At 40.6% G+C, this 13,031-nt stretch overlaps 1 protein-coding gene across 2 annotated transcripts in view; it reads left to right on the forward strand.

The window, feature by feature from the left end:
* LOC134203658 (S-adenosylmethionine decarboxylase proenzyme-like) overlaps window positions 1-13,031 on the forward strand; it is a 63,549-nt gene that overhangs the window by 16,686 nt on the left and 33,832 nt on the right. For both annotated transcript variants that reach the window (XM_062678541.1, XM_062678542.1), the window contains exon 2: window positions 11,152-11,238. In XM_062678541.1, the coding sequence (XP_062534525.1) occupies window positions 11,152-11,238 (87 nt within the window). The remainder of the gene's footprint in view (window positions 1-11,151; window positions 11,239-13,031) is intronic.

Below are 13,031 nucleotides of genomic sequence, written 5' to 3' on the forward strand. Positions count from 1 at the left end.
TTCCTGCTGACGCTTTTTCCTCCGGAAAATCGAGTTTTGTCTGTTCCGCGCCTGTTTATATCGTGCCTCATTCGCTCTCGTGCGGTGTTGCAGCAATCTCGCCCATGCTGCATTCTTCTCTTCTACTAACTGCTCACATTCGCCGTCATACCAGTCGTTTCTCCGATCCGGGGCACCGTGCCAAGTGCAGCGGTTTCGGTGCTACCAATGGCGGATAATCTCTCCAGCCATCTTCAAGAGACGCTGCGCCTAGCTGCTCTTCCGTTGGGAGTGCCACTTCCAGCTGCTGCGCGTATTCTTGGGCTAGTCTACCGTCTTGTAGCCGCCCAATATTAAGCCGCGGCGTCTGACTTCGACGCGTGTTGTACACCGTCGAGAGTTTTGAGCGCAGGCAAACTGCAACGAGGTAGTGGTCGGATTCAATATTCGCACTGCGGTAAGTGCGGACGTTCGTGATGTCGGAGAAGAATTTACCGTCGATTAGAACGTGGTCGATTTGGTTTTCCGTTTCTTGGTTAGGTGATCTCCATGTGGCCTTGTGGATATTTTTGCGGGAAAGAAGGTGCTTCGGACTACCATTCCGCGGGAGGCTGCGAAGTTTATGCATCGTTGGCCGTTGTCATTCGATACGGTGTGCAGACTATCCGGTCCGATGACCGGTCTATACATTTCCTCCCTTCCTACCTGCGCGTTCATGTCACCGATGACGATTTTGACGTCCCGCAGTGGGCATCCATCGTATGTCTGCTCCAGCTGTGCGTAGAACGCTTCTTTCTCGTCGTCGGGTCTCCCTTCGTGTGGGCAGTGCACGTTGATGATGCTATAGTTGAAGAAACGGCCTTTAATCCTCAGCTTGCACATCCTTGCGTTGATTGGCTGCCACCCAATCACGCGTTGGCGCATCTTTCCCAGCACTATGAAGCCGGTTCCCAGCTCGTTGGTGGTGCCACAGCTTTGGTAGAAGGTAGCCGCCCGATGCCCGCTTTTCCACACCTTCTGTCCTGTCCAGCAAATCTCCTGCAGCGCCACGACGTCGAAGTTGCGGGGATGTAATTCATCGTAGATCATCCTGTCGCAACCTGCGAAACCTAGCGACTTGCAGTTCCATGTTCCAAGCTTCCAATCGTGATCCTTTATTCGTCGCCTTTTATCTCTTATATTGTTCGTAATTATTGGTTTTCCAGGCGGCTTATTGGGCCTGCGCAAACCTCCTGTCTCGCCGGAGGGCCGTCGTGTCAGGGCTGTTTAGCGTCCCACCTAACACCAGGACTTGGGCTTGTGCACTTTGAGCGGCACACGGTCGCTTTGGCGGAGCCTACTTGCGGATACATGCAGCTTTTTATAGAGGTTTAACAGGGCCCACTGTCAAACCCCACCACATCCTAGGCAGGCACCTCACTAATAAAGATAATAATGATAATAATGTTTTTATCAATATGTATGTTGTTACATTAGCATAAATTGATAATACTTACGTAATTTTCTAACTGAAAATTCGTTGGGAAGTCCAAAAGAGTTCGGTTCGTAGGAGAGGCACAGAAGGAATGAATCCGTTTATGACCTGAAGAACGGAACGAACATCTTTTGGGCTTACAAAGTTACAAACGGAGAACCTTTGGTCTTTCGAACTTTTTTGGGCTTCTGAACGGAACCCTTTTGGTGCTTTTGAACAAAATCCTTCTCGCTCTCGAATGGAATCTTTTTAAGCTTCGGAATCCCTAAAAGGATATCCCTTGTTCTGAAACAAAACAAATCTATTCAGAAGTCCAGGTGGCCCAACTCGGAAATCCAAAAGTATTCCTTTCGAAAGTCTTAAAGGAATCCGTTTGAAAGTAAAGTCAAAAATAATTTCGTACAGAAGCCTAGCAATGTTCCATTCGGAAATTCATAAAGCATTGGTTTTGGAAGCCCAAAAGAATTTCGTTCAGAAATATAATAGAATACCTTCTAGAATTCCCATTGATTTCGTTCGGAAACCCAGAGAAAGACCTCGTTTTTGGTTCACGAATCGAGATATTTTGGTTTACTCAACGAAGCTCTTTTTGGCGTTCGGAAGGAACTCTTATTGGTTTTCTAAACGATTCCTTTTGCGCTTCCTAACAAACTCCTTTTACGGCTTCGGCAAAAAAAATCCATAAGTATTCTAATCGGAATCCCTTGTCCAGAAACTAAAGAAGATTCCGATCAGAATCGATTAATTTTGGATTTCTGAATGGAATCTTGTTAGGTTTCCGAAAGGAATCAAATAATATTTCCGTTTGAAATTCTAAAATAATCGTGTTTGGAACCCAAAAGGGATCCCGTTCTGAAGCCAAAAAGCATAGTCAAACAGACGTAACAGCTAGAAAAATTTTCGTAAAAATTAATCGCCAAATTACTTTACCACCATACAGTGTGTATGTTGCACAAAATGTTGTTTAGTAAAACAATGTCAACAGACGGCGCTAGTGTGAGATGTCAAATTTAAAGATATACGATGCGTGCGCCTCTAGGTGTGAAACATGTTCAGAGCATGGACGGTAGAAATTCCATCAGTGTTACGTCTGCTTGTCTGTGCTAAAAGGCTCCGCTAGGGATTCCATAATGATATCGTTTGGAAACTTTATAGAATTCCGTACGAAATCCCCATAACGATTTTGTTTGAAAACCCAAAATGGTTTAATTGAAAAGGGCAACAGGATTCTGCTTGGCAGCCTAAAGTTTTCAAAAAACTGAATGTCTGTAAAAGTCTGTAACTTCAATCAAAAGTCTGTATAATGTCTGTAATCTGTATGATGTCTGTATGCAAGACCAAATGTCTGTATAAATACAGACATGTCTGTATGTCTGGCATCCCTGAACTAATATTTAGGGTGGCTCAAACATTATTTTGCTCCGCCACGCTCTGTCGTCAGTCAGAATATGTTTCATATTCTGGGTGTCTTCCGATGGTTTGGGCTGGTTTGAATAGGGGCTTACAGTGCACAGGTCGTTTTAGGTTTGTATGACAGTTGATATGGCGAGGTTTAATTTTACATTATTCTGATTGTGGCGCTTCGTCATTGGACCATGGCGAGGGGGGAGACCATATGATTGGATGAAATATTCAAGAGCTTTGACTCCATAGACAATGCATATTGAATTGTCGTTCCGATAGTTGTGAGTCGATTTTATTCGAGATTACCAATCCTTAGCATGATAATTAGGCTTCTCAGAAAGCATCAGTGAAACGTGTAATTCAACAAAATAGCCAGAATTTTTCTGTGATATCTATCGCACCAGGAGCAGATACTTCATACAAAAAGTGTGACATGGGAGTGAGCGGGGTATAAAATGCTATTTTTTGCGTTACGTAATCAATGGATCTTTACCAAGGTACGGTTTTCATTCAGCTATGTGGGTTCTCTTTTCGCCAGCGTTTGGAAGAGAAGCACTGTAGTCAGTGTAATGAAAGGTTTAGTTTCCCATACTAGCTTTCATACAAACTTGAACCGGCTTGTGCCCAATCCGTTTTTGTTCAAATTGGCTTTTGGAATACACTCGGAGCATAGGACGGAATCGATTGAGCGTGGTGGAGCTGGGTCGATTTTGAACCACCCTACTAATATTCTCTGCTTTTTTATAAATACTACACCAATACTGCTACAGTATATGACAGTTTTCATTGTACCAACACTTTCAAAGCTTTGTTTTGGTACTCAACCCACCTTCACCTTAAATCTCTACCACCTTTTTGTTATGGGGAGGCAATTTTTATGTACACTTTTATTTTCGATATTTTATCAAAATCAAACACTCAATCATGCAGCAATATAAGGATGAGGTATGCTTGAGATACCTGCTTGATTGAAGGGACTCGTAAAAGAATTTATTGGCAGTAACTAACCGAATATACATATGCTCGCATTAACGATTGCGCCCTAACAGTGGTTCTAAGCTTCGATGCAGAGTACACGAGCTTTGTTCGCCAGTGACAGGTGTCCGGGTAATGGGGCCCTTGGTCCCATTACCCGGATAGATGTCAACTGTTAAATTTTCAAGCATCTCGCATCAGACGGGATAATGAATCGCCTGCTTTGAGCGTGCTTACACTAGCACACTTTCTGAAATCAGTATGGCTAAAGGCATCTAAGGTTCGATTTCTCAACATTAAGCACCTTGATCGAAACAATATTTGGGCGTAGTAGCGGACACCATCCTTCATAACCGGTACCAAATAGTTTTTCATGAAAAGTTCCTTATTTTGAGAAAACCCGCGTTAGATGTCTTTCGCCATACAAATTTCTGGCGGTTAACTCTTGCTGGCTATTTTGCGCATATACTATACCGCCTGGATGTGGCAGCGGCGGGTAGAAAACCAGCCACTGCCAATAATTCATTAACAACAAATATTCTTTTTTGACTTACTCAACGGTATCATGATTGCCCAGACAGATCCTGACGTTCCTTCACGATGATGACGCATTTTTCGAAGATAGTGTTAATTCAAACAAATAAACGTCACTATATATGAGAGTAATTCCAACAGCATCGGCATACAATTTGTATTGTTCTCATATCACAATACTGATTGTATGGAGTATGGCCTGGGCAATCCGCTGGCGAAGCATCGTTTAGTGTTTTGTCAGAATAGTAAGAAACTTGTTTCCGGGTCGATAACGTTTGGATTGCTATCGGTGCTGCCATCGGCGTCCGTTTTGAAAACAGGTAATAACTGTGGAAGTGCTCAGGGATGCTCTCAATGAACACAAACTGCGAGACGACAGTGATCTGGTTGTGGAAAGCGATGCTAGTGAAAGAAAAAGGTTAAATTCAAGCAGCTTTAAGCAAATTTCGAAAAAGCGAACATTTTTACTATTGATTTAGTTTTTAGCTTAAACCAAATTTCGAAAAAGCAAACATTTTTATCAATGAATCGCCTGCTTTGAGCGTGCTTACAGCGGCACACTAGGAGTTAACTTTCAAAATCAGTATCAGTATGGCGAAAGGCATCTAAGCTTCGATTTATCAACATTAAGGCTCTATAAACCGTAATCAATTCGATAATGACGATGATTTTATTCGAATCCGCACTAATACTAATAAAGTTTTGAACTAAATTCAATATTTTGGGGCCATTTGCCGACCTTCCTCCATCATAGCATATTCATTACATTTTCATATTAATTTTTCACTTATCTAAATTATCAATTACTGAGGAATTGCTAAAAAAACGCTGAAAACTGCCTTTTTTCCTGGGCCGGCATTCGCATTTTTTAGAACGCATACTAACTCCGAACGTTCGGAGCAAACACATACACACGCACTTGATTTTTCACTTGATCTTTTTCCACTGTTTCCTTGATTTAATCACTCCTAAAACATATTCACTAACTGAGTTTCACCTTTTTATTCAATCTTGACTACCGATTAATTCACTTCACGTCCAAAAACTGTCAAAAACTGCTTTCCGAAAATCGAAGTGAGAGACAAATTTGACGACCGTATTGTAAATGCAATAAAATGCGAAAGACTCAAATTCACTAGCGCAATAAGTGAAATGGTGAGAACAAAATCTACACGATGCAACTTCATTCAATCCGGACAATACAACGTATACGCCAGCCAACACGCAAACAAATGTGTGCATACAAAAGAAAATAATCATCTCCTCTCCGTTGCCAGATTTATTTATTGAAAAAAGTCATTGTTGTTTGTCGGACTGAACAAATATACCAGAAATAAATATTTAAACATGTTATGTAAGTTTCTGTTGCATTCCAAGTGGTGAATAAATGTTTTAAACCGATAAATACCCATATAATTGATACATCGCGAACATGTGTTATGATATAGAATACACATTTCGTCAAGTCTGGCAACATTATGCATCAGCTGGCATATTTTTACATCCCCTTTCCACCCACCCCAGTTGTAAACAAAATTTATCTATTGCTGCTGCACTTTTCCGTACCAATTGCCTCACTATTACAAACAAGCGATACAGTCATCAATTTTCAAAATATTGTGATGGAGTCTTGAGCCTTAAGGTGAAGGTGGATTGAGTACCAAAACAAAGCTTTGAAAGTATTGGTACAATAAAAACTGTCATATACTGTAGTAGTATTGGTGTCGTATTTATAAAAAACAAAGAATGTTAGTAGGGTGGCTCATAAAACGACTCAGCACCACCACGCTCATTCGATTCCGTCCCATGCTCCGATGGTCCTCCAAAAACCGATTTGAACAAAAACTGGTTGAGCGCAAGCCGGTTCAAGTTTATATGAAAACTATTGTGGGAAACTGAACCTTTTATTACGTTGGCTAATGTGCCTCCCCTCCAAACGCTGGCGAAAAGAGAACCCGCATAACTGAAATCAACATTCCAGAGACTTCACTGAACGAAAACCGTACCGCAGGAAAGATCCATTGATTTCCTAACGCAAAAATAGCATTTTATACCCCACTCACCACATGCCCCCCCTCCCATGTCACACTTTTATTTGGAGTATCTGCCCCTGGTGTACCCAGACAAATTCTGGGTACACATTTTTTTGAATTGGCCTTCTGAGAAGTCTAATTATCATGCTAAAGATTCGCAACCTCGATAAAAATCGATTCCCAACTATTGGAACGACCATCCAATATGGATTGTCTATGGAGTTAAAGCTCTTGAATATTTCATCCAGTCATATGGACTCCCCCTCGCCATCGCCCAATGACGGAGTGCCAGAATCAGAATAATGTTAAATTCAAGCTCGTCATATCAACTGTCAAACAAACCTGAAACGACCAGTGCACGGTAAAACTCTATTCAAATCAGCCCAAACCATCGGATGATACCCAAATTAAAAAATCATAATCGACTGAGCGTGGCGGAGCAAAATTATTTTTGAGCCACCCTAGTTATTAGTTTGCTGCTGCCGGTGCCGTTGTTTACATTCGCTCCGCGATCAGTTTTTAATCGTTTTTTTTCGGGCAATATATTAAGTTTTCGGTTTGAACAAGTGACTGATTTCGGAAAGTGATGTTTAATTTCCATTCCATCAACATTTCGGGCTGCTCATGTGCGGAGAAGTGAGTAAAAACTTGATTTTTTCAGTGCCCATTGAAAAGAAGTGAAGTGCAGTGATAAACCCACCAAATCGCGAACGGCCAATAAATCGGCACGAAACTGCTGATTTATGATATTATTCGAGCCGAAATACATGGGACTCTTTGGATAAACATGTTCATTATCACGGGAAGTGAATAAATATGCTGTGAACAGGTTAGTAATTTGAATATTAAACTTTTGTTCGATGCTGTTCGATGCATTCGAATGTTGGTGGGAGAGGAGTGCGGGAGGTGTGGGGTTGACCCGTAGAAGGTCCAGTGCCATATTGACTGCCATCGTGGTACTCTTCCAACTACGTCCTTAAGCACCTTCATCGAAAAAATATTTGGTAGGCGCAGTACAGGACACCTTCCTACATAACCTGTACCAAATAGTTTTTCATGAAAAGTTTCAAATTTTGAGAAAACCAAATTGTTAGATGTCTTTCGCCATACAAATTTCTGGTGGTTAACTCATGTTGACTATTTTGCGCATATACTATAGCGCCTGGATGTGACAGCGGCGGGTAGAAAATCAGCCACTGCCAATAATTCATTATCGAACGTTTTATTTTTTATCCAATTACAAAATCCACCTTAACGAAGTGTACTCGAATGGACTCTAGAGATAACAATTCCGAATTTCGTTTTTCTAACCGCCATACTATTGTAAATTTATTATACATAGGACTAACTATACAATAGTATAAGATGTGCTGGAACCTGTATGACCATATCCAACTATGCATCCGTGTGATGAATAGGGCTACAAATCGTGCACAGCCATGTGCTGGATTGCTGGCTGCTGGTGGTACATATTCGCACGATATCGGTTCGGTCTCGTGTTTGTGACCGGTCGGGAGAGCTTTTTTCTCACAGCCATCGCTCTGCTGTACCCCCACCAAACAGGTCGTGTAGCGTCGTGGCTGTTTAACTTTCATTGCCATCCAACGAAGCCGGTATTTCAAGATAAGAGTTTAGCAGCCTGCATTGTTCTACCTTGCAGGTCGCCGCTGATACTTGGGCGGTTGGTCAGTCGGAAGACGTTCCCATTCTTGTTTGCATAATCTGTTTGCTGGCGATCTTACATAATAATGCTAGTAGGTGGGTAAAGGTGCGGAAGCAGGGATTGCGTATTAAATGTACCTTCACAAACAGGCAAGAATAAACATTAATTTATTTAACTCAAACAATTCAATAGGGAGTTGAGTAGATGATAAAAGCAGGATTTCGAAATATTCGAGTGTTTAGTAAGTCATTCGATCAACTGTAAGCTCTTTGTATATTTTTTCGAGCACGTACTGAATTTATTTTCTTCAGACCCGATGAACTTCGTTTCGCCTAAAATTGATTTACTCTCTGATTAGTTCTCGAGTTATGCAGAAATTTCAATTTCATTTGTATGAGAGGGCCCTTTCAAAAGCGGGGAGAGGTCTCGAACCATCTTTAGAACCTTCCCCGGACCCAAAAATCTCTGCATACAAATTCTCATGCCGATCGCTTCAGCAGTTTCCGAGTCTATAAGGTTCAGAAAAACAGAAATTCATTTTTATGTATGTATATAGAAGAAGATTATTATTATAACGATTAAAACTCTTTCTGGTAGAATGAATATATTGTCTGATTCCATCTTCGGTTTTATCTTTTTTACTTCATTATATACGAAAGGAGAGCAACTTTCTCCCGTTGCCGTGCTATCGTGATCATGAATATACACTATATACAGGCAATATATCGTACGCGTTTTTCACGAGCAACGTACATGTGCGGAGCAACTCCAATGAAGTTGAATAATGACAAAAATTCAATAAGATAATATGACTCAAATCCATATATTACTTAGTTTGCGTGATCAATTTGCGTTAAATAGTTCGATGTGGACATGGTTGATAATTACTGATCAGACTAGCTCGGTATATGAATTCACGACAGTAGCGACACGCCTCTTATTATTGTACCTTGCAACAAAATGACAATTTTCGGTAATAATTTCCCAAGGCACTTATGAAGGTGTAAAATTTATCCGCAGTACACATATTTAGCACGTGCTATCAAAGCATTCACCGGCCACACAGTTCGACATACAAATTTTCAAAAATATCAAAGTAACTTTTTTCTGGAGGCATATTTTTCTAAGACGGTGATTCATTTCTTTCTTTTGAAATGAAATAAACATGTTGGTTGGCAAATGACAGTTTTCGTAATTAAATACTTTATAGTCATAAGTAAAGTCTTTTGATCTGCAAATATTTGTTGAAGGGTTATAACACCGATTTTGAAATTAGGTCCACAGCGCGAAGAGATGAGCCAGCCTAGGACTGTAAGTCTCGATAATAACGACAAAAAAGTTCGCAGTACTAAAAATAATAACTACACAGCATCATTACTTTTTAAAAATAAATTGTTTGATTCTTACATTATTTGTCGTTCAAACCTATTCCTAGACAATAAATAATAGTAAATTGCACATTCTCATTCTGTACAAACATTATAATTCTGCGGTAAACTGAAGTAGCTGTCTGCTTTTTGTTACAATATGCGAGCAAGAAGAAGCAATTCCAAACAAGCTAAAGTTGCGTCACTGAGCGAACAATCAAACCGATGTCATATATTTAGAGTCAAACTAACAAAAGTAAGTAAAACGCATCTCAAGCTACATGTGCTCGATGCAACAATAACTCCTGGTAACACACAACGAATGGTAAACGAAAACAAAATTCTCGAATATTCCATACCAGGCATTTTTAAACACCGTCAATGCTTATCTTTTCGCTGAAAGTGGAAAACGGCTGCTTCACCAAGACATGAGTCAAATAATTTGAACGCTGATGTTGGTTGGTTGCTGTTCATAGCAACATTTGCCCTGCTTGCATGTAAGCTACAGTTGTTTATACATACCCTTCTGCATTATTCACCAAGCTGCACAAAGCACTTTTTGCAATTTGGAGAATGGAACAATATCGATACCATCGATTCACAACGATACGATAATTGATTTAATTCGCTAAGTTGAATTTAATTTTAAATTCCTGAGGTGACACTCAAGCTGATAATACTTGCGACTTAGCAGATATTGCTAGGTATCTGGTTGCATGGAATACGTAACATACGTGTGGCCACCACTATCATACGTAATGGATGATTAAATTACGAATAAATCATATTATCGTTTAGTCATAATTGTTGAACAAGTTCGTTCAACAGAATATGAGGACGGTGTAGCATCAGGTTTCGCAATTTGCCGGAATGAGCTGTCCGCTTCGCGACGCACGTGTTTCTCCGCGATAAGCGCAAGCCGGCTGCAGCTGTATAGGATTGTAAGTGTTGTAGTTCGTATGGGTACGATAGCACGACTACAGCCGAGGGTTTGCATATGGTTCGCGAACAGTGGGAGAATTCATTTCAAAACAACGCTGATGTAATATAAATAACTGCATTATCTGTACTGGCAAGTGGGATATTACTGCCATACTGCTTAGTACCCATTATAGCAACCATTCACATTTGTTAACTAACAAGGTTTCTAAGCTAAATTACAATTCGTATATTCAATTCAATCCAATTTGATATTATTGTAAGGACTTAGCCGGCGTTTTAGTGTTAAGTTCTTTATTAATTTCGATCGTAGTGCAATTCAAGAGTAGTTTGAATCATTTATTAATTCGTTCTACAATATACTATACTAAGTTCTAAACTATACTACGTTTGTCAAAACATTTGGGTAGATTTTTACGAGGTTGTATTTACGCCGATTGTTTTTTATGCGACTATTTTAGGCGGATTTTAGGATTGACGCGTTTTTTTTTTCAAGTTTTTCAAGCAAGGAACCAAGAGAGAACGTGCATTATTTTATTTTGTTAATTGCTTTATGTTGTTTGTGTGCCGTAATATCAAATCATCATTCCTATCATTGTGGGTTATTTAGACGGACGCCAGAATTACAGACCCCACGTTACAACTATTTTATGCAACATTAAGATATACAATCGACATGTAACAAATTTAAATAATGTAATGAGAGAGACACCACTTTTCATTCATTCAACCATTTTTAAATATGAGTATTTTTACTTAGCAACTTTTGTTTTCCTTTTTCAGAGCCATGTGGGATGTAATGCTGAAGACAGTGCGATGCGAGATCATCAGTTTCACCAGAAACGAGCAAATCGATGCTTATGTGCTTAGGTAAGTTTTTTTTCTCTATACGTAAAGCTTTCCGCTCTGTCCTTTTTAATATCCACTTTACATGATGTCAGTAAAGAGCTTTCGGAAGAATTAGCTTGTCCTACAGATTTATTATTGTTAAATTCATTGTATTTCATTATCTTCCGTTGTAACATATTTTTTGGTTACAGCAACAGTTCGCTAACTGGGCGCCTTTTAACTGGACTGTTTTTTAACTGGGCGTTCGCTAACTGGGCCAAAGCCCTGTTAAAAAGCAGTTATCCATCAAAAAACAACAACAAAGACTCGGTGACGAGGGGATTCTGAATGGTATATTCTGCTTCATGTAAAACACGATCACAACAATGCATCGCGAATTCCCTCGTCAGCCCAGTTAAAGAGCGGCGTTCGTTAACTGGGCTGGTGTTTTAGCCCAGTTAGCGAACGGTTGCTGTACCTTGAGTATTTTGTCCTGGGGCCCTTTATCTCATCCGCGGGACGATTATTTGCATGTAGACATCAGGCTTTTTTCAGCAGGCTTACTAGAGCTCTGATCCTTGTACATACCTTTGTAGGCATGTTCTGGCATGTCAGAGGTGAACAAGTTAAACAGTAGGGGCCCGAGGGAGGCCCGTGCTTAGTATTTCGCTCTGCTGATTAAGACCCGGAATGTTCTTGCCGACAGATAGTTGTGGACGATTTATCAGATAGTTGGGAAAATTGTAGCCATGTTAGTTTGTACACCAAGCTTTCATGTCAAACGTTGTCGATTGTCGAATCCCTTTTCGGCATCTAGTAAGGCCATGGTGTGGGTTTTGAAGACAAACTTGTTCTATCTATCTGGGAACGTTAGTAACTCGGGTCAAAAGATATTTTAGTTACCAGATAAAAATTGTCGCTTCGGTTCCCTTTGTTCTGCTGTCCGAAACATGTGTGGTACCTAACTGTCAAATCGTATGTATTTTTCCTTCGTTGACATTTAGATCCCCTATCCTCGCCAGCAAAAGATGTTTGTTTACGATTGATTGACTGCGACAGAAATTAACTTAACAGACTCAAGTAGCCTGCGGTGAATGCCATTTTCAAACAGCTTGCATGAACCTGAGAAAGATCTGATAAAATGATAACTTTTTGGGAAAGGAAGGATTACGTCAGTGATGTGGATTACTCTCGCTTAAAGCTTGCTTGAAGACAGATAAACGGAACGGAACATCTAAGGGCTATTGTTATCTAATGGAATCAAAGGTGAAGTGGACTGAGGCTTGGATTCTAGAGTTTTGGTTGATTTTCAAAATTGGTTAGCACAGTCTGGGAGAGCGCAAATTTTATTGGAGAAATTATTATTGCTGACGTGCACCTTTGTGGCTTTGATAATTTTGCCGTTGACACGTGAGCACCGAGATCGCCTTTTCGATGCAACTCAGTTGCCGGTAGATTTCTTCAGGGGTTTCCGGCTGCGCCTTGTAGTCGACGTTGGAGTCAACAAACAGTAGAAATCGCTGCCAATTCACTCGATAGTAATGTAGCACTTTTGACGCCGGTTAACCGAGGAGTCCCTTCTATGCCTCCACCGTATAGTGATCTTTGCTGCGCTCCGATAGACGTTTGACTATTGTAGCATGGGCTCCAGATCGACTCAGTCATGTGGGGGAATCTGGTCTCAGGATCGTGTAAGTAGTGGCCGTTGCTCCTAATAATACTACTTGATGCTTGATACTTGATGGGCTACAGCTCTTCGATGAACCTACGCCGAATGGAGTATCCTTCTCCACTGGACTCGATCCTGGGCCAATCGCTTCCAGTCGCCCTGAACA

The sequence above is a fragment of the Armigeres subalbatus genome, unplaced genomic scaffold, assembly GCF_024139115.2.
Source record: "Armigeres subalbatus isolate Guangzhou_Male unplaced genomic scaffold, GZ_Asu_2 Contig205, whole genome shotgun sequence".
Lineage (NCBI taxonomy): Eukaryota > Metazoa > Arthropoda > Insecta > Diptera > Culicidae > Armigeres > Armigeres subalbatus.